This window comes from Artemia sp. Qi Xiang Cuo, chromosome 9 (genome assembly GCF_049724085.1).
Source record: "Artemia sp. Qi Xiang Cuo chromosome 9, ASM4972408v1, whole genome shotgun sequence".
NCBI classification, from domain to species: domain Eukaryota; kingdom Metazoa; phylum Arthropoda; class Branchiopoda; order Anostraca; family Artemiidae; genus Artemia; species Artemia sp. Qi Xiang Cuo.
The window spans coordinates 31,569,029-31,596,646 of record NC_142802.1 but is presented as its reverse complement, the minus strand read 5'-3'; the positions used below and the strand labels follow the sequence as shown (position 1 = coordinate 31,596,646).

The 27,618-nt window shown below is 37.4% G+C and overlaps 2 protein-coding genes across 4 annotated transcripts in view; both read left to right on the top strand.

Annotated features, from left to right (window-relative positions):
• Sdhaf3 (Succinate dehydrogenase assembly factor 3) overlaps nt 1-17,292 on the top strand; it is a 43,302-nt gene extending 26,010 nt beyond the window's left edge. The window contains exons 1-3 of one of the 3 annotated variants that reach the window (XM_089094471.1): nt 11,772-11,884; nt 13,379-13,579; nt 16,462-17,292. In XM_089094471.1, the coding sequence (XP_088950597.1) occupies nt 13,394-13,579; nt 16,462-16,668 (393 nt within the window). In that variant the 5' untranslated portion in view covers nt 11,772-11,884; nt 13,379-13,393 and the 3' untranslated portion in view covers nt 16,669-17,292. Of the gene's footprint in view, nt 1-11,771; nt 11,885-13,378; nt 13,580-16,461 lie in introns of those variants that run through there. The other 2 variants (XM_089094472.1, XM_089094470.1) reach the window with 2 other exon arrangements.
• Nucleotides 1-27,618, top strand: part of sel (canopy family protein seele) — a 130,206-nt gene that overhangs the window by 26,027 nt on the left and 76,561 nt on the right. Inside the window, exon 2 of the mRNA XM_089094469.1 lies at nt 20,384-20,441. Coding sequence (XP_088950595.1) covers nt 20,436-20,441 — 6 coding nt within the window. The 5' untranslated portion in view covers nt 20,384-20,435. The remainder of the gene's footprint in view (nt 1-20,383; nt 20,442-27,618) is intronic.

Here is a 27,618-nt window from a genome sequence, read left to right as displayed (position 1 = left end):
TAGCAAACTATTCATCCCAAACTATAGGTTTCAGACAACAAACACCTATGAGGGCCCGTTTCACCGAAATAATTCCCTAAAATAATAATTTGTTCTGAAAAGATATAATAAAGCCTTAAAAAGTATTATAATGGAGGCTCGGGAGTCTTTGGGGCGCCGGGGGCCCCTTTGGGAGCCTTGAGAACCTTTGAGGACGGGGGGGTTCCTTGGGGGTTGGGGTGGGGGATCGGAGCCCTTTGGGGTTGCGGTAAGGGGACCTCACAACACTGTTCAAATGGAACTTGTGTATTATAACGACCACAGAGTTTCACCCTCAAGTCCTCTTCTAAAATCATCTTTTAAAATGTCTCTAACTGTTTCACCGAAATAATTCCCTAAAATAATAATTTGTTCTGAAAAGATATAATAAAGCCATAAAAAGTATTATAATGGGGGACTCAGGAGGCATCGGGGCGTCGGGGGTCCTTTGGGGGTCCAGAGAACCTTTGCTGTCCGGGGGCTTCCTTCGGGGTTGGGGTGGGGGGATCGGAGCCCTTTGGGGTTGTGGTAAGGGACCTCACAACCCTCTTAAAATGTCTCTAACTGTTTCACCGAAATAATTCCTTAAAATAATAATTTGTTCTGAAAAGATATAATGAAGCCTTAAAAAGTATTATAATGGGGGACTCAGGAGACATCGGGGGCGCCGGGGGTCCTTTGAGGGTCCAGAGAACCTTTGCTGTCCGGGGGCTTCCTTTGGGGTTGGGGTGGGGGGCCTCGGAGCCCTTTGGGGTTGTGGTAAGGGACCTCACAACACCGTTCAAATGGAACTTGTGTATTATAACGACCACAGAGTTTCACCCTCAAGTCCTTTTCTAAAATCATCTCTTAAAATGTCTCTAACTGTTTCACCGAAATAATTCCCTAAAATAATAATTTTTTCTGAAAAGATATAATAAAGCCTTAAAAAGTATTATGATGGGGGACTCTGGAGGCATCGGGGCGCCGGGGGTCCTTTGAGGGTCCAGATAACCTTTGCTGTCGGGGGGCTTCGTTCGGGTTTGGGGTGGGGGGATTGGAGCCCTTTGGGGTTGTGGTAAGGGACCTCACAACACCGTTCAAATGTCTCTAACTGTTTCACCGAAATAATTCCCTAAAATAATAATTTGTTCTGAAAAGATATAATGAAGCCTTAAAAAGTATTATAATGGAGGCTCAGGAGTCTTTGGGGTGCCGGGTGGTCACACAAAATCAGAAAAAATGTTCAATGTTCCTTTAGTAGCTATGCAATTAGATTAAAAATGAAGATATTTATGCAGAGTTTCAGGTAGCTATGGCTAAGTTTGCTAAAAGACCAGTTATTTTCTTGCGAAAACACACAAAATCAGAAAAAATAACTGAACCCCCCATGTACCTGACCCCCTGTATAACCGAAACCCCGTACAACTGTCCCCCCCCTGTACCGGAACCCCGGGATAACCGAACCCCTGTACAACTGAATCTCCGTGCTACTCGACCCCATTTAACTAATCCCCGTGTAACTGAAGCCGCTTGTAACTGAACCCTCGTGCAACTCAACTCCCTCAAAACACTTTTCAGCCATTTCTTGTTAATTTTTTTTATTTCTAAACTATTTAAAATTGACAACACTGTGCAAATCATCCCTTGTGTATTATACAGACCACATCGGTGAGGTAAAGCTAGGTCAAGCCACGATGTTATTCTATCGTTACTTTTCAATTAAGCTATTGAATACCTTCTACCAATGTCTCTTGTAGGCGTCAAATCGATTAAGTATCTGAGCATATTCTTTGTATTGTTGATGCAAGCATCCCATTCTTTAATTACCCGTGAGGCATTCTTAACCATTGCAATACCTTTACGCAAATACCTTTTCGCAAAAAATTCGCAAATCTCGTAAACTAAAGAAGTAATTACCCTTTTCAAAAACATTAGTCCTTCTATTAATGAACCCATGAAACGAAACCAGTCTGATAGCATCACGCAATCTCGCTCCTAGTTCCAAAAATGGAATGCATATAGCGTTCGTAGTAATAGGTTTAAAAACCTATTAGCCAAGTTTAAAAAAAAACAACCTACTAATCAACTTACAGATGAATGACCACGGATTTAACCTAAAAAAAAACTTGTATATCATGAACTAGAAATCTACGTCAGAAAAACTTGTCCTTAAATTGCGTAAATCTCTTGGCAAAGGTGTAATGACCTGTAGAATAGGACTACCAGAAAAACCTGTTTGGTACATAGGACTCGTAGAAATGGTACTTAGATAACTACTATGGTTCTTATGGAAGGTGTGCTCGTAGCTCACTTGATTGGAAATTAAAAGCTCTAGTTCTTTTTTAAAGAGTCAAAAGATCGGAGGGCAACTAGCCCCCCTCCCCCTCCATCCTCTTTTTTCCCGAAACCCATCCGATAAGAAATTTCAGATAGCCATTTTTTTTTAAATAGTTCAAAGAGCATGTAATGAAAAGTCCGGGGCCGACACAACCCCTTAGGGCTCAGAGGCAGGCATTGTAAGTAATGCTCTGGGGGCATATATACTTCTTATGGAAGGGATTTTCGTATAAACTTCGTAGAGGGCTCATTTGATTGGAAATTGAAAGTTCTTGTTCACTTTTTAAGATTCAAAAGAAATTGGGGGCAACTAGCCACCCCCCTCTCCACGGCCTATATTCCTCAAACTCATCCGATAAGAACTTTGAGAGAGTCATTTTTTTGAAAATGGTTCAAAGATCATGTAACGAAAACTCCGGGGTCGATACAATCCTTCAGGGCCCGGGATAAGCGTTGTAATTTATGCCCGGAGTGCATATACTGCTGCTGTGGAAGGGATTCTCGTATAAACTTCAGAGAGGGCTCATTTGATTGGAATTTGAAAGTTCTAGTTCAGTTTTTAAGAGTCAAAAGAGATCAGAGAGCAACTGTCCCCCCTTGCCCCTTTTCCTCCAACTGCATCCGATAAAAATTTTGAGATAGCCATTTTGTTAAAAATAGTTCAAAGGTCAGATAAAAAAGTGGTGCAAGTTATGCCCTGGGGAATATATGGTTTTTATGGAAGGGGCACTCGCATGAACATCAAAGAGGACTTATTTGAATGAATATTGAAAGTCTTAGTTCAATTTTTTAGAGTAAAAAGAAATCGAATGCCTCTTAGCCCCCGCCACGCCCTTTTTTCCCGAAACCCATCCAATACAACTTTTGAAATAACCATTTTTTTAAAAATAGTTCAAAGGTCAGATAACAAAAACTCCGGTGTCAACACAACCCCGCAGTGTCCGGGGGCGGGCATTTTAAGCTATATCCTGGGGCAAAGTTCTAGTTCAGTTTCTCAGAGTAAAAAAAAAAATCGGAGGGCAACTAGACCCTCCCGCCCTCCACGCGTTTGGGTTTATCGGATGGATAAATCCATCCGATAAAAATTTTAGGTGACTGTTTTGTTAAAAATAGTTCAAACATTAGATATTAAAATTACGGGGTCGACAAAACCCCCCAGGGCCCAGGGGCGGGCGTTGTAAGCTATACTCGGGGAGTATATATGGTTCTTATAGAAGGGATGCTTGTATAAACTTTAGAGAGGCTCATTTGATTGAAAATAGAAAGTTCTAATTCCCTTTTAAAGAGTCAAAAGAGACCGAAGGGCACTTAGCCCCCCACCCACAACCTTTTTTCCTCAGACCCATCCGATAAAAATTTCGAGATACCCATTTGACTAAAAATAGTTCAAACATCAGATAATAAAAACTCCGAGGTTGACACAAACTGATTTTTCACTTTGATATTGATACTTTGATACCAGTTTTAATACTTTGATGAAAACTTGGTCTTTTTTTAAAATGTTTGATTTTGAAATAAGGAATTTTAAAAACTTGAAACTTTTGCGATCAAAAACGAACAAAAATTAATTTAAAAAAAACTTTCCGAAAAAAAAGTTTTTCAAAGAAAAGTAAAGACCATTTTAAACTAAAGCTCAGAAGATACAAATACCTGTTAAAATTCAAACTCCAAACGACCAGAAATTACTATTAAAGAATAAATGAAACCCAAAACGAACATAAATTAAATAAACAATCATAGCAAAAACATACAACAAGTAATAATATAAATGAATAAATATATCTTAAAGCGAGTAATGATTAGATTGAATATGAAAATCAAACTTAAAACGAAAAAAATATGTTGCTGTTGAAGTATAAATGAAACTTAAAACAAACAGAAATTAAATGAACAACCAATGCAAACAAACATACAATATATATTAATGTAAATGAATTAATAAATCTTAAAACAAGTCAAAGTTAAACTAAATAGACATATCAAGCTTGAAACGAACAAAAATCACTACAAACAAGAGTTTGGGTATCGCCTCTTTCTCTCACTGTAAAAGTCTAAAACCTACTGCTTTTATGGTGCTCTACTGAAAACGAATTTTATGAAGAATATTCCCTTTTGTACTTAATATTGAAAATAAACATTAAAATTACAGTAAAATTTTGAACTGATGAGCTTTCAGCAATTAATATCATTATACATCAAATATTCAGTTTAATTTATTATCTCTTTCTAAAGTTGGTCAAGACGAATATAGTTTCACTACAAACAAGAGTTTGGATGCTGCCCCCTTCCTTAACTGTAAATAAAAACCAAAAGCCTACTGCGTCATTGGCGCTTAACTGAAAACGAATTATATTACAAATATTTTCTTTTCCGGTTCTTACAGAATTGAAAATAAAAATAAAATTACAGTGAAATAACTTCTTGAACTGATGGATCTTTCAAGAATTGATATCATTATACATCAAATATTCAATTTGGTGTTATTTGGGGGAAAGGAGATGCATCTGGGGGAAAAGGGGCGTGGGGGATAGTTATCCTCTGATCGCTTTTGACTCTTAAAACCTGAACTAGAACTTTCAGTTTCCAATCAAATGAGCCCTCTCTGAAGTTTATACGAGCATCCTATCCACAACAGCTGTTGTGGATAACTTACAAGGCCTACCCCGGGCTCTGGGGGGTTTTGTTGACCCCGGAGTTTTCGTTAAATAATCTTTGAACTATTTTGAAAAAAATTGCTTTCTCAAAAGTTCTTATCAAATGGGTTTGACGAAAAAAAGACGTGGAGAGGGGGGGGGGCTAGTGGCCCTCCGATCTCTTTTTACTCTTAAAAAGTGAACGTGAACTTCCAGCTTCAAATTTTATGAGCCCTCTCCGAAGTTTATACGAGTATCCCTTCCATAAGAAATATATATGCCCCCGGAGCATTACTTACAACGCCTGCCTCTGGGCGCTGGGGGGTTGTGTCGACCCCGGAGTTTCCTTTATATGATCTTTGAACCATTTTGAAAAAAATGGCTTTCTCATTGTTCTTATCGTATGGGTTTGAGAAAAATAGGGCGTGGAGAGTTGCCCTCCGATATCTTTTGACTCTTTAAAAGGGAACTAGAACTTTCAATTTCCAATCAAATGAGCCCTCTCCGAAGTTTATACGACCATACCTTCCCTAAGAACCATATATGCCCCCAGAGCAATACTTACAACGCCTGCCCGTGGCCCTGGGGGGGTTGTGTCGACAGCAGGGTTTTTCTTATCTGAACTTCGAACTATTTCTAACAAAATGTCTATCTCAAAATTTTTATCTGATGCATTTGGGGCGTGGTTAGGGGGGAGGGGGCTAGTTGCCATTCGATCTCTTTTGACTCTTGAAAAGTGAACAAGAACTTTTAATGTCCAATCAAATGAGCCCTCTCCGAAGTTTATACGAGCATCCCTTCCATAGTAACTATTTATGACCCCAGAACATTACTCATAACGGCTGCCTCCGGGCCCAGGAGCTTGCGTCGCCACTGGAGTTTTTCTTGTCTGACCTTTGAACTATTTTTAATGAAATGGCTATTTTAAAAATTTTATCGAATGGGCCCGGGGAAAAAAGGGTGTGTGGGGGGGGGGGGCTAGTTGCCCTAGGATATCTTTTGAATCTTAAAAAGTGAACTAGAACTTTCAATTTCCAATCAAATCTCTGAAGTTTCTACGTGCATCCTTTTCATTAAAACCATATACGTTCCAGGACAACACTTCCAACGCCTACCCCCCGGGCCCTTTGGAGCAGACGGATGGAAAAAAGGGCATGTGTGGGGGGGGGGGCTAGTAACACTTAACTCTCTTGATTCTTAAAAATTCAATTCCAATCAATTGAGCGCTCTATGAAGTTTGTACGAACATCCCTTTCATAAGAACCATACATGCCTTTAAGGCATAACGTAGAACACCTTCCCCTTGATCCTGGGGGGTTGTATTTTGACACCGGAGTTTTTCTTATCCGACCTTTGAACTATTTTTAACAAAATGTCTATCTCAAAATTTGTATCAGATGGGTTTGGGTTTGGAAAAAGAAAGCGTGGGGGGGGGCTAGTCGCCCTGGGATCTCTTTTGACTATTAAAAAGTGAGCTCGAACTTTCAATTTCCAATCAAATGAGCCTTCTCTGAAGTTTATACGAGCATCCCTTTCATAAGAACCATATATGCCCCAGGGCATAATTTACAACGCCTGCCCTCGGGTCCTGGGGAGCTGTGTCGACCCCGGAGTTTTTGTTATATGGTCTTAAAACTATTTAAAAAATGGCTATCTCAAATTTCTTATCGGATGGGTTTGAGGAAAAAGGGCGTGGAGTGGGGGCTAGGTGCCCTCCAATCTCTTTTGACTATTAAAAAGTGAACTAGAACTTTCAATTTCCAATCGAATGAGCCCCCTTTGAAGTTTATACGACGACCCCTTCTGTATGAAGTGCCTATGGGAAAAAAATAAATGAGTGTGGGGGGAAGCTAGCTGCCCTTCAATCACTTTTGACTCTTAAAAAGTCAACTACAACTTTCAATCGCCAATCAAATGAGCCCCCTATGAATTTTATACGACCATCCCTCCCATAACAACCATATATGCCCCCAGGGCATTTACGACGCCTATCCCCGGGCCCTGGAGGGCTGTGTCGACACCGGAGTTTTTGTTATCTGAACTTCGAACTATTTTTAACAAAATTGCTATCTAAAGCTTTTATGTGATACATTTAGAGCGTGGAGGGGGGGGGGGCCAGTTGCCCTCCGATCTCTTTTGACTCTTAAAAAGTGAACAAGAACTTTCAATTTCCAATCTAATGAGCCCTCTCCGAAGTTTATACGAGCATCCCTTCCATAAGAACTATATATGCGCCCAGAACATTACTCATAACGTCTGTCTCCGGGCCCTGGGGGGTTGCGTCGACACAGGAATTTTTCTTATCCGACCTTTGAACTATTTTTAATGAAGTGCCTATTTTAAAAATTTTATCGGATGGGCCTGGGAAAAAAAGGGTGTAGGGGGGGGGGGCTAGTTGCGCTAGGATATCTTTCGACTCTTAAAAAGTGAACTAGAACTTTGAATTTCCAATCAAATGAGGCCTCTCTGAAGTTTCTACGAGCATCCCTTTCATAAGAACCGTATTCGCCCCCAGGACAACACTCACAACGCCAACCCCCCGGGCCCTGGGGAGTTGTGTTGACACCAGAGTTTTTGTTATCTAATTTTTGAACAATTTTCAAAAAACTGGCTGTCTCAAAATTTGGAGCGGATGAATGGAAAAAAGGGCGTGGGAGGGGGTGGGGGGGGCTAGTTGCCCTTAACTGTCTTGACTCTTAAAAAGTGAACTAGAACTTTCAATTTCCAATCAAAATTCCTCTATGAATTTTATACAAGCATCCTTTTCATAAGAACCATACATGTATTTAGGGCATAACTTAAAACGCGTTCCCCTAGGCCCTGGGAGTTTGTATTGACACCAGAGCTTTTCTTATCCGACCATTGAACTATTTTTAACAAAATGTCTATCTTAAAATTTTCATCAGATAGGTTTGGAAAAAGAAGGTGGGGGGGGGGGCTAGGTGCCCTCGGATATCTTTTGACTATTAAAAAGCGAGCTCGAACATTCAATTTCCAATCAAATGAGCCCTCTCTGAAGTTTATACGAGCATCCCTTTTATAAGAACCATATATACCCCAGGGTATAACTTGCAACGCCTGCCCCCGCGCCGTGGGGGTTTGTGTCGACACCTGAGTTTTTGTTATCTGACTTTTGGGCAATTTTTAACTTAATGGCTATCTCAATTTTTTTATCGGACGCATTTGGGGAAAAAGGAGCATGGGGGGACTAGTTGCCCACTAATCTCTTTTGAATCTCAAAAACTGAACTAGAACTTTCAATTTTCAATCAAATTAGCCCTGCCTGAAGTTTTTAATTGAATCCCTTCCATAAGAACTATATATTCCCCCAGGGCATAACTTACAACGCCTGCCCTTGGGCCCTGGGGAGCTGTGTCGACCCCGGAGTTTTCGTTACATGGTTTTAAAACTATTTAAAAAACAAATGGCTATCTTAAAATTGTTGTCGAATGGGTTTGAGGAAAAAAGGGCGTGGAGGCGGGGGCTATGTGCCCTCCAATCTCTTTTTACTCCTAAAAAGTGAACTAGAACTTTCAGTTTCCAATCAAATGAGCCCTTTTTGAAGTTTATACAATAGTCCTTTCCATAAGAACCATGTATCCCCCAGGGCATAACTTACAACGCCTGCCCCCGGGCCCTGGGGGGGGGGGGTGTCGAAACCGGCGTTTTTGTTATATGATCTTTGAAACTATTCTTAGCAAAATAGCTATGTCAAAAATTTTATCCGATGCATTTGGGAAGAAAGGGTTGGAGGGAGGGGGGCTGGTTACCGCCCGATATCTTTTGACGCTTAAAAAGTTAACTAGAACTTTCAATTTCCAATCAAATTAGCCCTCTCTGAAGTTTGTACGAGCATTCCTTCCAGAAGAATCATATATGCCCCCAGGAAATAACTTATAACCCTTGCCCTGAAGAATGTGGGGGAAGTGTTCTGCTCAAAGATATAATTTCCAGAACTTTCAACTACTTTGAACAAAATGGCTATCTAAAAATTTTTATTGGATGTGTTTGGAGAAATGGTGGGCGTGGAAGGGGTGTTAGTTGCCTTCCAATCACTTTCGACTATTAAAAAGGGCACTAGGCATTTAAATTTCCGATCGAATGAGCCCTTTTTAAAGTTTCTACGACAACTTCTTCTATAAAAACCTTATATGTCCACAGGGCAAAACTTACAACCCTTGCCCTGAGGGCTGTGGGAGGGGGGAGGTCATCCTCAATGAACCAATTTCCAGAATTCTCAACTACGTTTAACAAAATGGCTATCTGAAAATTTTGATTGGGTGTGTTTCGGGAAAAGTTGGGCGTGAGAGGGGGGTTAGTTGCCCTCCACTCACTTTTGACTATTAAAAAGGGCACTAGCCCTTTGAATTTCCAACCGAATGAGTCCATTTCGAAGTTTCTACGACAAAGCTTTCTATAAAACCTTATATGCCCCTCAGGGCACGGGTTGTAAGTTATGCCCTGGGGGGAATTGTCCTCCTCAAAAACATAATTTCTATCTGGAAATCAACTACTTGAACAAAATGGTTATCTCAAAATTTTGATTGGATGTGTTTGTGGAAATGGTGGGCGTGGAAGGGATGTTAGTTGCCTTTTAATCACTTCACCCTTAAAAAGGGCGCTAGAACTCTCGATTTCCAATCAAATGAGCCCCCTTTGAAGGTTTTACGACGACCCCTTCCATATGAAGTGCCTATGGGAAAAAAATTAATAAAACATTGGAGCCGTATGGTTTTTACTATAGGCAACGCTATAGCGTTGCCTCTTATATAGAGAGATTCCACCCTTACAGTCTCAATTCACACCCAAACTCAATTGTCCAATTAATTCAACTTGATATCGTTCTATTCTCCAAATTGGATCATCACTCTGCCAAAGATGGTTGATGTTTTGTTTTTCTCTTATTATTACATTTTTCTAATCAAGTCACTATTGCTGATGTAATGCGTTTTCCTAGATAAAGCCAAGCTCAAGAAATGTTTCAACTAAACAAGATGGTTTTTTAATTATGTGTTTCTTTGTGCAATTTACATAGGCTACGATAAGCAAAATTAGCCCAAACCTTCAGAAACGCATATTCGATTCACTACTCGTGTTCCAATAGTGTTGGTAGTCTGTAGCTGCCACCAGTATTCATATCCTTACAACCATTGCTGCCAGTATATACATATATTTATTTATGCCCGCTTACAATGGAGAAATGGAGAAAAAAAAAGCGGAGTACAAAATGAAACAAAAAAAGAAGAAAAACATGTTCAACACTAAAAATTAAATACAGGTATTTCATTCACAGAAACAGTTGAGTCAGCGGTGAGTCGTATAGTTTACTGAGGGATCGTCTTGAGGCTCTCCGTTCTAGATCAATCACCTTGGTTGATGGATCAAGGATTCCATATATGGATGAGATCTCCGTGTTAGAAAATCTCAGTGGAAGTCCCAGCAAAAATTTTGTAAATCTGTAGTACGTGGTTCGTATTTTTCGACGCTCGGTGAGGGACAACATTACTCACAAGGTTGATATGTACCAGATGGCAGGAGAGACGACGGCGTTGAATAGTTTTGACTTAATAAGTCGATTAAATGACCACTTGCATTTGACAGCTTTTCCATATGCTGAGCGGATAGATTTACAGTCTGATTCAGCCAACAAGCCTCTAGTTGACCTAGGCGTCTGGCCATACGTGATACCAAGGTAATTTAGGGACTGGGACTGCTGGATTCTGATACCGTCAATTTGTTCTCTGACAACCGCTGCTGTCAGTATTTGTAGTACAGCCAATGCTGGCACCAGTATTTGTGTTCTAGCACCACAAGTGCCTGCACTGATGCCACTGGTTACTAGCATAGGTGATGTGGTCCACAGTCTCTTGTGGACTACTTGTGACAGGCCACAGAGTTTTACTAGCTCTGCCCTCACCAGTATTTGTATAAATGAGATGATTCTACAAATAAAATCAGTACCAGGGATCTCTTCAAAAGTTGTGTTTAGTTTTGGAAACATTTTCTGATGGTTTTTGTGAATCCTTTTTACTTTTCAGGAGTTCCCTATTGAAATTTGAATATCCCCACTACACACCCGTCTTCCTTGTGTTTTAAATACACACTCATTGGGATGCATTGTTCCCCGTCTTCTTGTAATCTACTCCTTGGGTGAAGATGGTTGTTAAATCAAGTGATGCCCACTGAATTTAAAACACAACATCACCATTGTGCTTTTTTACTTTCAATTAACTTCTAGATTAGCACAAATAAAAGCGTTTGAATTGGGATCTTGAAAATGCGTTTCTAGATCCAAACCTTTTTTTCTGAATCCGTCTTTGTAAATGGATTAATAGCTTCAGCAATGTTATATATTAGACAATCTATGGTAGTTGAATATTGGTCATTTGTATTGTAATATTCTCTAAATTAGGCTTTGTATCATATCAAGAGTAATTTGTTTTTCTCCATGGATTTTGATTTTAGAAAGCATTAGCTGTTTTTTTTTTGTAAATCTTCCCGTTTCAGGGAAGCTCTATAATTCAACATTACTGAACCAAAGTTATTTTTATTATTATCCATTTATTTTAGATAAGAGAATACTGAGAAAATAAATGTGACTTTAGATTCATACAAGGCACAACAATGACTTATTTTTAAAGTCTTCTACAAAGATCCAAATTCCTGATGGTGCTTAGGATTTAAGTTCCCTCTCCTCAACTATAGTCTTACTGTTGAGTTTTTGTAACTTTCAGAGCATTTTTTTTTCTGGTTTGGCTTATGAGCTAATGGGGCTTATATCTTCATTTTTTTTTCTTGAAGTTCGAACTTTGAAAACCATTCTATGAAGAAGCAATATCTTGGTAAGTTGTGATCTGCAGCATTCACTTGTTCCTGGTAAACGTTATGTTAGGAGATAATTCATTCATTCAAAGGTAGGAGCTATTTAAAATCTTTGCTGTTGTTCACTTTGGCAAAATTTGACAAAATATAAACTTGACACTGGTTTTATAGAGATGTCATCATTGGTAATTTTTTTACTTCTAATTTTTTTGCTTCTAGGAGTTTAAAAATCTTCTTTACTTTAAATATATCTTTATAGAACTAATAACAGTGTCTTTGATTGCTTCAAAAAACTGCTTCCAAGCATTTTCTCAATAGATTATTCCATCAAATTCGAAAATAGTTTTCTATAGCTCAAAATCATCAAAATTACTTATGTAGTTTCCCAGTTTCAGAAGCCATGCTGCCATGCGCTGCCATATGTGTCGCCGAACATATATTCAGTCAATGGGAAATGAACCTTTCTATATATACCGTTCATACAGAGACATACTAACAGTTTCAGAGTATCACATAGTTTCGCACTAACTATTAGGGGGTAGGTCAGTAGATATTTTTATTGATGGGGGGGGGGGGTAAAGCTGCAAAGAGCACATTCTGATGCCTAAATTTTAAAACATCCCATGAGGGGTCTTTTGCATCAATATTGGGGACGCATTCACCTCCTAAAATCCCTTTGTTTGGAAGAAAAATTTGGGTTTAGCATGCAATATAGGTACAAAAAGGAAGATAGCTCCCTCTTTTTTGGGAACTGGCAGTTATTAACAGATAGTGATAGTTTTTAGATATGGAAACACTGGTATAAAATTAAATTTTAGCATAATCTGCAAGGGTTAAGTTGGTGTTTTAGCCTCTCGCATCTTTTGGAATATTCTGTACTATTGCTTAACAAGTTTCTCAAATAAAAATGCAAAAGAGCGTCGTTGCAAAAAAACCAAAGGTGCATACTTTTGAAGTTTATGCAATGGTTTATCCAAGTGTATTTTCAATGGCAGGGATAGAGGATACAAATCTATCATTTTTAGAGATTTTCAAAAGAGCAAAATAGTTTGGTTTGAGGTCTGATTTGCTAAAAAAAAAAAAAAAATGTAAAATTTTTCTGAAAACCTAAATAGCAGGATTTCATTTACGGATGTAGAAAGTGAAATTATTTTGGATTTTCTTTGAGATAGAGTACTTAAAAGTTTTTTGTCTCATTCATGGCCTCAAATGAGCTGAATTGGCTCTAATGATGCAACCTGCTTAGCAAATCTTTTTCACTTCATGACCAGTTTTGTCTATTCTGTTTAGGGTGCTATGATATGACAATTACTAATCTGCTTAACCCCTTTTAAACATACATTAACACTTGAATAGACTGTGAATGATACATATGCAATTTATTACTTTAACATAGGTGCAGAAAGATCCGACTCCGCGGCGGTGGGGGGGGGGAGGTGGTCTGGTACTTTTTTCGAAGGGGGTATACAAGAAAAAAGTGTACTTTTGGCTATTAGTTGTTTTCAACATGTATTTTGGCTACTCGCCCCCCCCCCACATTCATGTGTGTAGGTACGGTGTAGCACAATAATATTTCTATCTTTCAGCTTTGAGTTTGTGGTATGACTTCTTCAATTGCTACAAGTAATGTTCAAAGAGTACGATTACTGTACAAAACAATCCTAAAACTTCACCGAGGTTTACCTTTAAGTGCCAAAGCTATCGGTGACATATATGTCAAAGATGAATTCAAAAGACACAAACAGTGTAATGAATCTGAAGCAACCTTGTTTATGAAAGAATGGACAGTAAGTATAGTATTACTTTCCTCGAAGATCACCTTGCATGAATTAACTAAACATGCCTGCACACATGATGAGGGTTCTGAAACTAGACTGGGGCTCTTGTGGCAGAATAATAAGTCTTAAATGTCAAGTAAAATTACGAGGTTTAGCTTGTTGCTGGAAAATGCTGGAATATTGTATATTAGCTAAGTTTTATCTTGCTAAAAAAAAATTTCAAAGTTTTAATAATGTGCTTGAGCCATCTAGCCAATGTTTTGGGTTTTAGTCCCTTGCCCTTTTCTCCCCCTAACTGAATTTCTAGTTAAGGAAGACAAGTAATTTAATTTTTATTTAATTTCTGAATTTTATTTCTTTAGAAGATAATTTTTTATTTTTGCTGGAAAGCTGTACCAATCTTTGTCTTTTCACATATTTTTCAAGTAAGTCTGCACTTAGGAAGGCATCAAAGGCTTAAGTTACTATGTGGGGCTTGGAGAAATTAAAAATTTAGCCCCACTATGCATTTTTGATTGTGCCCTTGCCCTAAACTTTCCAAGGATTTGACCCTTATAAAATAGTAGCCCAATATTTTAAACTTAATCATGTTGAAACATAATTAACCTAAATATTAGCAGAGTACCTATAACCGTTTTTGGTATCTCCGACTACTTGTTTATTGGGCGAGGAAGGGGGAGGGGAGTAGATCTGTGAACCTCATAATTGTTTACCAAATCAAAACCTAATTTTGTAAATTTTTTGCACAATGAAATCTTAACAATTTTTTTTTCCTGCAGCAAATATGTTGCTGTTTCTTGAAAAATTAGAAAGTGCTGCGCCACCTTCTGAATAAATCAGGGGTTGAAAGTGTGACAAGCCTCCTCTTTAAACGTTAATATATAAGTGTTTATTTTGAATGTTGTTTTTATTCTCAAATCCGCTGTATCAACTTTCTGCAATAAAAAGACCAACTTGATCATAAAAAGAAGGCAGATAGGATGCTTAGTAGGGTCCAACCCATATAGATTTTTGGGATCCAATACTAATATATCAGTAGCGTACCGATACGATACCGATAAATTCCACTCCGAAAAAAAATTACCCTATGTTTAACACCCCCCCCCCACTCTCTGCCCATGTTCATACTCACATGTTTCTCCCTGGTCTATTACACACCAAAGAACAGCCTCAATAATTCACTTTGGATTCCAAAACTTAGGCTATTTACAAGACTTCTTTGATTTTCTTTACTTTTTCTGATCAGCAGCTTCTGAGCACACAAAAGAAATGGCAGATATTTGCGGAAGTGACAAATAAGAAAACAAAAATTAATCAAAGAAGCCGGTTTAGTTACATAAACACAAATACATGCCAATCTTATTAAAAGAAGCGTAAAGCACACTGGATAAAAGGATGCAGCTAGAGTTTTAAGTTTGGAGGAGGGATTTAAAGAATATTTTGACAAAATCGTCGAGTATGCTGGCAAATGCGGACACATAAGCTAAATTTCCACACGCGGCAGTGACACATTGGGGCTCCGCCCCTTCTTAAAGTACTCCCTCTCCCCCTTAGCTGCGCTCCTGACTGGATACCATAGTTTTGACCGATTGAATTTTGGATCTTTCACCCAAGCAAGTGAACATTCATTAAACAAAAATCTATGGTTTATTGTATTCTTTTTAGCTTTTTTGGTAGAGGGTGTAAGTTTTTGAAGTCATCACACATTTTGAACATTGCAAAACATCGGCTGTGTTTTGACAAGTATTGACAACAAATATACTTGAACTTCATTGAATCACCTGTGCTTCTCTCTCCACCATGGTCAGACTTAGCTAATAGTTTTGCCCCCATGGACTGGGCAAGCAAAAATGCCTGAGGAAATATGGTGCCATCTTCTGGACAAGTTGTGCATAAAATAAAAATTAGATATATCGGCCGACAACCGATATTCTTTTTCTGATAACCGTTTATGACACTGACCCTCATATTGGCCCGGTAATATCGGTTGGGCCCTAATGTTTAGTTTTCTCACACCCTTTGACCAATAATAAAAAATATTATCTGAGGTAAAGTGTAGTAGGGCTGGACTTACATATGCTTAATTTGCTGATAAGATTTTTCTTTTTCTTTTTTAGGTATCTTATCTCTTGTTCAGGGGTTTTCACCACTTTGGACCTAACCTCACAGGTTTTCTTATGAAAGCTGACCTAAAAATATGTCAAACAGACAGCGTGGCATACAGAATTTGTCTCTATGTCTATAGTTGTATTCCCGTGCCAAGAGTGGTGTCTGGAATAATTAATAGCATCAAATCCAATCATCTAGAGAAAATAAAATGCTCGTTTTTTTCCTCATTGGTCAAATGTTTTAGCACTAAGTATGTAGTAGAAGGAAACCACTATCAAAGATGTGAACATTTGATACAGCACTATCACTTTTCCATTTGCCCTTTGTTTTGCCCTTTGCTGAAGACACTTGGCACAAAATTATTTAATTTGTTTTAGGATTGAATCGCTTTTTGTTATAGTCTTTAGTTTGTTCTGTAGAGGATAATGCATACCGTTGAATCTATTTTTGGAAGGTGAGGCTAACAGTTTAACGCTTTTTAAGGAATAATTTTGCGAATTCAAAAAACGGCTTTGACAAAAAAAACTCAGTTCATTTTACTTAAGGTTTACAAAATTTACACCAATGCCCCTCTCAGCGAACCAATTGATGAATAGGACCTTAAAGAACATTAAAAAGTTTTTATTTTCTGTTTTATTTAGACAAAATAAAGTTTTCTCTATACTGGTTACTTAGCGAGATCAAATTTGAAGTTATATCAGGCGTCTTACATTGCTGATATTTACTTTCTTTTCATCAAAGAAATTACATTAGCGCTTGTAAACTTCTTTATTTCCTTATAGAATTACGCGATAACATTGGCCAAACAGCTTGGTCTAAAAGGTTTAAAAACGGGAGTACCCATTGGACAGCACTTAGATGAAAGTTTACTTCAAAATTTTCGAGATGAACAAGCGTTGCAGCTATATGAACTTATGCAGGAAACAACAAAAGCAAAAGACTTCAGCGGTGAAATTATTGAGGATGAAGAAGAATCTCCCAAAAGATAAAGAAAATAGCATATATTAGTTAGTGGCAACGTTGGTCTTTACAGCCTACCAATACTGCTTCATTATTTGTCATTATTATGCAGGTGATATTTATAATAATCTTTCGAGTATTTGCAGTCCTGGAATTCAAAACAAGGCTTTAAAGTTGTTGGTTGTTGGGATTTATCAGCTAATAAATAGGACTCGTTTTAACCCTTTCGTAATTTAAGTTTTTCTTCTTCTTTTTTCTGTTTATTTACACGTAAAAGAATGAAGTTTTATTTTGCTCAGCGATCAAGCTTTTTTTTTTTTTTTTTTTTTTTTTTTTTTTTTTTTTTTTTTTTTTTTTTTTGCACTGAGGACGACTTGGTGGGCTGACAAAATCCTCGTTTTCTCACCCTTTTTTGGTTTTATTTTTCATTTATTATTTCCTTTCCTCTCTTAGCTTCATACGTAATGTGTTTTTGGTCACGTGGTTAATTACTAAAGTTGGGTAACCAATGATGATGGTGAGAAAAGGAGGGACTAATATTAGTGAATTATCATAAGTTGTTTCTTATATTGGTAGGCTGTGTTTTAGATATAGTGTGTAAATATGAAAGTTATTGTAATTGACTGTAAGGTTCATTAAAATAATTTGATCGATGTCTCTGTTGTTATTTTCAACGTTTTGCAGTAGTGATAAGCAATGCCTCGGTGGTATTGCAAAGGGAAAATATATTTCAGCGTTTTTCAGTATGTAAAGAGAAAGATATAAAGATGCCTAACTGTAAAGGAGGTAATGGTTGGAGTAGTTGGATATATAACATCGCTTGTGGGAGCACAAATATGAGAATAAGAAAGTAGACGCATGGAAAAATAAGGTTTTTGATGTATAATATGTTTTGAGATGGTATGACAACTCCACAAAAGAAAAATGCTCGGAAAAATTGGCACTATCTTAAGAATCATAAAATTTGTTGTCATGATCCATCCTCCTCTGTGCACTGGCCTGATTTATTTAGTTATAGCTAATCGTTAAAAATGAAATGAGTATTTGGTTCTAAACTTCAAATTGAATCAGCTGAATACTTTGAGTATCTGTTTTTGGGTTCGATCCTCCGTGTTGATCCTCCAGTTGACCAACTACTGAATGATATGGTGTATGTGACAAGGAGATTCAAAATTTAATTTCATGTATCGCCTTTATTTTGCAATAAGGCTGTTGGACGTAGCGGTGTCAATTGCGGGGGGGGGGGCGTGTTCCCCCTCCCTAGATTTTGAAAAATATATTTTTTAGGTTTATTTTTATTGAAAAATGCCTTTTTGGGTATTTTCATTGAAAAAAGTTGAAGAAAATGATAATTTTGCCGCCATAGAAAAAAAAATATTTTGCCCCTAACCCTAAATTTTCGGGAATTGATGTCACTGTTTGGGTGGATTCTTATTCCGTAATTTCGCTATTTTGTTGTCTTAGAATTTTAAAGCTTAGATAAGTTTCAAATAGAGCAATGATTTTGGACTTGAAATCTCCTTCTAACTTTCCAGTTTCACTATACTTTTCGAGCTTTCATATTATGCTTACAACAGGAATCAATCAATCATGAGAATCACTCCTATAGAATGTCTCATGTCTTCATAAAAATCGCTTGTTTAATATTAGCAAAAAGTGGAAAAAATTTAAACTACAAAAAACTTCATAAGTTTTGGCAGATTTTTTTCTTTAATCGTTTTGATTATACTAGAAATTTTTTTCATCAAGCTCTGCTAACGGGTGTTTGTCTTATGAACTGGACACCCATAGTCTTATGAACTGGTGATGAAGTGACGTTTAGGAAGTTGTTATTTTTTTTTTTTTAAGTTTGAAGCTTGTTGAATGACTTAAATTTTGTATGATTGAATCTCACTCTCAGGTTGAAGATTACCAACCTAAAATGAAGCTATTGAATAAAGGAGCAATTCCATGCTGCAATGTTAGTTTTATTCTTATGTAAACAAACTGAAAGGCTATTTAACTGCATAACTATCAGGGCCGAGTTGATTTTTAAGTGACACAAAAATGACGATTTGCTATCTTGCGATCTCTTTTTATTGAAAAAAGGCTTTATATCTCGGTTCGAATAAGCCCTTTGCATTATATGACAATTGCTTCGATGCGATCACCCATGGAGAAAACGCCAACAAGTAAACATGCATTCCTTACCTGAAAAATGAAAAATTCGGCATTTTTACAGATAGGGTTAGAAATTTCCACCCAAGGGTTATCTATTCATTGAATTTGATGGTATATTTTTTTACCTAGTTCGTACGCTTCTTAGCAAGGCTTCTCGCCTTTTCCTGAGATTATTAAAAAAAATATATATATAAATTACTCTTAATGAGTACATTTAAAATTAATGATTTTGCTTATTTAGAACATTAAAATAAAGATTCAATTGACGAAAGTAAAGGCATCAGAATCCATTTTGAAGAGCTTTGACTTTTTTTAAGTCTCTTTATTACGCTTTAAAAAGTGGCAGAAGTAAACTGGAGGGAACATACGAGGGACATTCGTCAGTTGTTGGCCTCGTGAGACTGAACGCTTTGACAACTTTGTAGCAGTATTCGTAGTAGTCAGTTAGGCACGCAAGAGAGGGGTTCGTCTCCTTGACCTCGATATTTTCTTTTATTTTCCATTTAATTCGTCTATTTCTGTTTGTTTTTTCGAAGTTGTGTCCTTTCCCTAGAATGTTGTCCCCTCTCGGAAACTTTGACATGCGCGTGGCCGTTGTAGAAGGTAGAGGACCAATATGTAAATATTTTTTATCTAGATTCGAATGAACTTAGAGTGGTTTTAATGCGCAAAAAAATTAAAAATTAAATAAAAACGATGTGTTATTTGTATCCAGAAGCCAGCTGAATAATTCAAGCCCAATCTCTCGTAAAGGTAAGGAAGTAGTGTTAAAAATCAGAGAAATTTGGCACTTGGAAAACAGCGCTGTGACAGAAACATAATGTTGCATTGACAAAACGTTTAACAGCGGCATTTATAAATAAATTTAGCGTGTCCCTCATATTTTTGTCGCAAGCACGGGTAAAGCTTTGAGGAATGGGAGGGGAGGGGCCTCAAATGTTACGTGAATTTCTTGAGATTACCAAAAATGTACGAGGCTTTATTCTAAAATCTCCGGTCAACAGCCTGGGCTAAATTTGGTAGATCTCACGACCAATAATCCGTTGGATTTGTTCAAAGTTATTAAGCTTTAGCACATTTGTCAAATTCTGATTGGAGCGGCCTCCCTGAACCAGTCAATATTCATAGGATTTTTACTATAGCCATAGATACCCCACCGTCTTAGCCCCCCTCGTCTTTGACATATTTTTTTCGGTACCATGCACATCTAGGATGCCCGAAATGCCTTTTATTCTTTCCAATCTGTCCTAGGGGTTTCATCCTAGCATAGGCAAAGCTTGCCCTATTAATTCTATTCTGTGTCCCCTGGAGTGAGGCCACCTGAGTTTTTGGGAGTCCTGTAATAGATTAGCTAACATTATTTGGCTACATGTATTATGAAACGGGATGATTAGGCTGAACGGAAGGAGGTTCTTAGAAAAAAAAATGCTGGAAGAAAAATTCCTTTAATGTGTACAAATTACTTTTTCAATATGTGTTCGAGACACAGTTCGTTCATTTTACAAGTGCTAGATATTATCAGTTGAAGAGAAAGTGCTGACTTTAATTTACGCATTTTCCTAATTGTTCTTTTTTCTCTTTCAGGATATTGTGTGTGTCTGCTCAAACGGTCTAGTCATATCACAGTATTAGTAATATGAAGGTAAAAATACTATTTAATGCTAAGTTATGTTAGATAATGTGACTTTTATAAATGTCCGCAGTGAAGTATATTTATTATGCTTACTTTCATTGAAGATAGATCTTCTAGACGAATTGCGACTGTACATAAAAAAACGTTAATTCCAATTCGTGCCGTTAATTCCAATTCCAATTCGTGCCCCCATGTACATGTGATTATATTTGTTTCAATTTCTAGCATCGCTATTTTTTCATTTGAAAGGGGCATGTTTTTTTATCCTGAGAAGGATCATCATCGAATCTATGTATGTGTTGTTCTGCTCTTTTTGGGCTTTTTTACTGTAGTGTTCGTACAGTTGTAATACAGTATTGGGAGAGGGCTGGTTCGAACGGAAATTCAAAGTACTAATGCCCTTTCCAAATTACTAAAGAAATCTTGCATTAACAAAGTTCCTATTTCTCATAAGGGACTTTGAACCTTTACTTTAAAGGCACAATCTGTGAATTGAATTCAATGCTTAAAAAGTATCTTCTGACTGTTTACATTATCATCTACGGGGTTATACTGTTTATTAGGAAGCCCCCCCCCCTCAACTCCATACGTTAAGTTTAACATTTGCATTATAAAGTTTCGAAAATTACCATTTTCTCTTTTTATATTGCTCCCTTTTAATGTACAAAAAGTGCTAGAGGTACTCCTATAGTAGCAGGTCTTATCAAGGAATTTGTGCCTAGATTTGCAGATATTTTCTGGATTTTTCCTTTGGGTGTAGTTTTTATTCTCTACTTCTCTCCAAAAATAGAAATGGGTTGCCATGAGAAAAAAAAATTCTCTAAATAATTCCAAAAAGTAAAATAAATTGCGATGGTTTACAAATAGAGAAGAAGGTGTCTCTTAGAGGATCAGCTTGACCGGAATTTCTAATACGTCAGCATTTGATAGCTATTAAAGCACCATATCAACCGTAGGAAATAATGACCCAGAAATTCATGAAAAGATTTAGAATATGTCTGCTTAGAAAATTCTTGCTAGCCTGCAAGAATTCTTTAACCGTGTAACAGTCTTAGCCGAAAAAGTGGGACTACACGTTAGCGTAAAGAAGACGAAATGTATGGCTGTTTACAGCGATCAACCTCTTGAGATCTTCCATAAGGGCGAAAGAGTCGAGCAAGTATCATGCTTTCGATACCTTGGCAGTATAGTTAAGAGAGAGAAGCAGCATAGCTAAAGAGGTCCAGACCAGAATTGGGATGGCACAGACTGCCTTGAATTGGTTCTCTTCAATATGGAAATTTCCAAAATTCTCATTGATGCTCAAAATGAGACTCTTCAACAACAAAGTGATGAGCATACTACTTTACTCATGTAAAACCTGGAAACACGGCCAAACTCTAGACAAACGTCTGCTAACCCCTAAGAATTACTGTCTCCGACGACTGTTGCACGTCCGCTGGTACCACTGAGTTACCAACGAACAAATACGAACCCGCACCATGCAACCACCCGTCACAGAAGTATTCAAGTATAGACGCTGGCGCTTTCTTGGTCACGTATTACGCATGCCGGACAGTAGACTACCGAAGATGACATTCCAATGGAATCCAGGGGGATCAAGACGCAGAGGCAGGCCAATGAATACTCTACGCCGGACGTACGAAAAAGACCGATCAACAATAAACACTGCTATTGTCCTAGACTGGGCGGATGTATTAGCCGCTGCCCAGCTTCGAGAAGAATGGTGGAGTCTCACTGATGCCCTATGCGTCCTGGATGGCGTTGGAGGAACTAAGGTCTAAGGTAAGGGGCTTAGAAAATACTCCAATCCAGCCAAAAGCACCTTCCCCTGGCTTATTTACTATTGTGAATGCTGGCTACGTCTAAAAGGATACTCTCAGTCTTGGACTTCGACCAGAAAAGGAGTTTACCTCCTTTTCTGGGAAAAGAAATTTAAAATTAGGAACGTTTAATAAATGAGACCGTAAAATTAGATGTGAGATGTAAAATTAGAACGTAAAATTAGATGTGATTAAATTATCACATCTACAAAGGGAAACACCTACTCAAAAATTCATGAAAAGGCATACATAAAGTAATTCATATTATGTCTGCTAAGAAAATATTTCAATCAGGCTAAGAGTACCTTTGACTGAATTGCTACTATGATTATTGTGTTAAGAGATACTCAGCCTTTCTTTTTACCAAAATTAATTGAAAAAAAACTCCATAAAAAGAAGTTTTTCAAAGAAAAGTAAAGAGCCTTATTAAACTGGAGACCATGAGAAATAAATTCCTATAATAGTTCAAATTAAAACGATTAGAAATTACTATTAAAGAATATATATGAAACCCAGAACCAACAGAAACTAAAATAACCATCATAGCAAACATAAAGATAATATATGCAAATATAGATGAATAAATAGATCTTTAAACGAGTAAAGATTAAAGTGAATATTCAAGTCAAACTTAAAACGAACAAAAATTTTCTAAAAACAGGTGTTCAGATAAAGCCCCATTCCCCCTCCCTTTATCATACAAGTCTAAAGCCGACAGCGTTATTTGCACTTTACTGAAAAAGAACTATGTTACAAATATTTTTTTTCGCTTAATTTTCGTTTTATTTTTCAAAGTTCTAAATATAAAAAAAATATGTTTATAGTATAATTCTTTTTCAGTAAAGCGCAAATGACGCGGTAGGCTATAGACGTTGACGGTTAGGGGAAGGCGAAGGGGACTTTATCCAAACTCCTGTTTTTAGTAATTTGTGTTCATTTTAAGTTTGACTTGAATATTCAGTTTAATTTTTACTTGTTTAAGATTTATTTATTCATCTATATTTGCACCTGTTATCTTTATGTTTGCTATGATCATTAATTTTAATTTCTGTTTGTTTCGGGTTTCATACATTGGAGGAGAGAGCAAATCTAGACAAATACAGACAGCAAAACAGACAGCAAATCTTATTAGATATTCTGTCTTATGCTCACATAATGACAATGTCTGCTTATTATTGAAAGTTGCAAATGGCTAAATCTATTGCAAAAATTTGTATATATAGAAAGTTACGCTTTCATTCTATTGGAAAGCAAGGCTGTATTGAAAAGTATAAAGAACCGATAAAGAAAATAAAAAAAATAATTTATATGTAAAAAATCATATAATCAAACTTTCAAGATAATAGTGGTTTGAATTTGTGAGTAGTGGTCCAATTTCTGAAAAGAGTAGTTCCAGTGCCATCTTGTTGAGAACAATGTTACAAAATAGCGAAAACGATGTGCTACACGAATGAGGGTTGTGAACCACGTTTGGTACCCTGAAACATGTTGAGGGACAAATTTGCCAACGTACAGGAGTATGAATTCTGAGACTAAGAAATTGCAATATTAGCTTTGCAATTACCAACTATGTCAAAATTTTAATTTGGTAGCGTTTTATTCCTATTTGCAACAAAATGTTTCGATTTGTCACACAAATTGTTAGAAATTGGCATATTGTGTGTTCCTGTTTTTTTCCTGCTTAAGAAGGACCCCAGAATTTTAGGTTTTTGTTTCAGTGACTCCTTTCCTGGTATTTGGCTGTTTAGTAGTTCAATACGGTAGCCACTGATGAAAAGAAATAAAGAACTCCAATTTTGGAAAAATACGATATTTGCATGTTTGTTGATAGATGCAGGAAAATCTTACTCAGGGGTTTTCCTTCATGGTGGTTTTGATGATGTAACTTTCATTAAGATCGTCCCTTCATGTTTTGAGGATATTTACCCTCTGTTTTTTAAAACTATGAGAACTTTCTTATTCTTATCACTTTCGACAAGGAATCAACATAAAATATAGATTATGGTTCTACCTTAATCCACCCCCCTCCCGGAAACCCAGTTCCACACAGAAAATTCCTCACATATAAAATTTCTCCCCAGACCCCCCCTCCCATTGTCAATTCCCCTCACAGACAATTACCCCCCAGAAAATTCCCCTAGATGTGAACTTGAGCTGCTAAAATGAAATTACGACAAAATAATGATGAAAAGAAGGGATTATGGTATATTCTACCTTTGTTCTAAAATACAGGCAGAATAAATGGTGTAGAATATACAGTATATACTTTTTTTTAGTTCTTTTTTTCGTTTTTTTTTTGGGGGGGGGGGGGCTGAGTTTTCATAGCGGGGTAAGATAAAGGTTAAAGGAAAAAATTTTTAAATATGAAATTATTGGTAACCGTAGAAGGGTCACTCTATGATGGAAGCGCACAGAGATGAAGGCTACAGAGATGAAGGACTAAGAAGTATGAATAATTACTTCCCATGGACTTGGTCTGGTGCCGACATCTATAGTACATTTTGTCAGCCATGTGCTATCCATACTGCTCTACACTAGTGAGTGCTGGAAAATGAACCAACAGCTTGAAAAGAGAACCCTTGCATTCGAAAATATGTGCCTGAAGAGAATTCTGAATGTAAGCTGGCAACAGAGACTCAGTAATTCGGTAACTTTGAAGTCAGCAGTAGAACGGGCAGCCTCTAATTACTGTGCTTCTAAGGAAAAAGAAGTGTACATATGAAAGAAGGCCGCCTTTCTCGGACACTCTACAATTGGAAACCAAACGGCAAAAGAAGATGAGGTCGTCCAAAGAACACTTTGCCGTTAACTTTTGATCGGGATCTGAGGACGGCTGACGCCTTACTACTACTTGAATGGGGAGACGTTATTGCTGCAACACCGGTTCTGGGTGAGTGAAGAGGCTTCGACGACGCCCTCTGTGCCACCAGTGGCTCCGAAGGAACTAAGGTGTATTGTATTTTTAATGTTTATTTAAATAACATGGAGCCGAACTCCAAGTCAGAACCAAGCAATTTTAATTTGGACAGAACTCCTTATTTCGAATAAGTAAGGAACAGTTTAAGTAAAGAAAGTTTTTAAAAAGCTACAAACCCTGGTCACAAAAAAGTATTGGGTATTATGCCGAAATAAAATAATTATCTATAAATGATATATATAATGGCTTTCAGAAATGGTAAGGGGCCTGGAGGTCATACTTTGGAAAAATACTAAGATTAATTTCTACCATATGTTTGTTGGAGTGGGGGGGGGGGTTAACTGAGCAACAGCAGTACTGATATAGCTCTTTTTGGGCTTCATAATTTTCAAGAACTTCCGTAAGTTAAAATGGTTGCAGCTAATGGAACCTGGCATCCAAGAGCATAAAATCACTATCAAGCTCCTCCTGGAGATCTTCGAAAGTTCACACAATGTCGCTAGTAGGAAGAAATGCCAGAGCTGGTTATATCTGAGCCTGCAGAGAAAACTCAATGTCACTTCTTTCTCCCTCCTGGTGCCTGAGTGACTGAACTTTCCTGTAGACGCTCTGATACGGGTGGACGAACAACATTTTATCTTCTCTGTAGGAAACGTCAACTTTAAGACCTTAATCGATGCTGCTTCAAAATATACCATCGCTGACTGGGGAAAAGAGTGGTCCTATGGCTCTGATGTCTCCCAAGAGGCGGGTGTATTGGGCCTGGGATTTATTGGGACGAAGGACGAAAAGGCAAGAAACAGTGTTACTATCAAGAAGAGCGTAGCTAGTGTAGTGTTGATAAAACAGCTATGAGGCAATATAAAGCTCCCATCTGTTAACCAGTGATCGTTCCGAAACTGTTCCAAAAATGAGCAACGTTGAGAATCTCCTTTACAGCAGTCAAAAGTATTAACTGCTCCCTGTTATCTTTTTGGAGAAGGTCAGAGATATCGACGTCGACCTTAGAAGTTGGAAGGGTAATTGAAACGGTAACGGACTGTCTAACTGCACTAGCCTTTCGATTGAGGGACCTGACCAGGGGAATATTTGGAATGTAGCTAGAATATTGCAATATCCCCTCTTTTCTTCATTTTTTTTATTTGTTTTATTTTCCCTTTGGCTATTCAATTTTACTCGGGGGGGGGGGGTAATTGCCTTAGGAGAGAGTGAGGAATTATTCGCAGGTTTTACTTTACCGGGAGAGGATTCTCCGTGGGGATTGTCTATAGGAGAATTTTTCATGGAGGTGAATTTTTCGGGAGGGGGGGGGAGGATTAGCTGAACACCATAGTTTATTTTGATGCGTGTAATGCTATCAAAATCTGGTTTTTAGAATTTCAGTCACTCTTTACTTACCGTTCATAGCCATTAACTTTTTTCTAGCGACTTTACCTACTGATAGCCATTGAATACCATAGTGTTGAACTTCAATTCATATCGATTTGCCCACTATAAATACAGGTAAGTAGATCCTGACCGGGCGACAGAGCACTCATGGCAGTACGAGAAAGATTCATATACCATTAATCGAAACGAGTAAATATAGATAATAGTAAGATATTTCAACAAAATCTTGCAGCCAATTCTGAAGTGTGCGCAAGATTGTTGTGCTGTTTGGGTTGCGGACCTGGAAAAAGACTGGGAATACTTATTTGAATAATTACGTCTATTTAAGTCTTTTAGAACCATACAAATCCAAAAAAGCGATTTACACAAAAACAATTTTTTTTATCTCAACGCGTTTAAGCAAAAAGCCATTATTACAATGTCAAATAACATTTCTAGCCATTAAATACTAATAATTTATTCGCATGTTATTTTGGATTGTTTTTCATTTAGTCTTTAGTATAATAATGCACTATACATGGTTCGATTTAGTAGTTTTGTTGCCAGGGCTAATCCACTAGAACTGCCGCTATTATCTATACAGATATTTGTAATAATACTCAATATTAAGGCTTTTGCACCGATATTCAATCTGTCGTTTTAAGCTCAAATGGGATTTTTTTTTTTTTTTTTTTTTTAGAGCGTAAACATTGCAGAATGAGTAGCCAATATAATGGTCTCTGTCCTCTATCGCTATCTCTTTCATACACTGCAATAGACCATAAACATTACATGAGAAGGTGGTATTAGTCCAGTGAAGAAAAAGCAAGACATTCTGTTCTTCCGAAACTGGGCCTTTTAAATAGGCCCCAAAATGAAGCATTTCAAAGAATACTTCATGCTTGCTAAAGAGACACTGAAGAGTGAAGTTGGAGCAAGATGGAACTTTACCTAAATTCACAAATTCTTCCCTACTTCTTCCAGTTACTAATTAACAATAATTAGCTTTTGTGACCGGAAATACTGGAAGTGGTGTTATCTGTCTATACTGTACTAAGCGGTTATGTGTTGGCTCCTT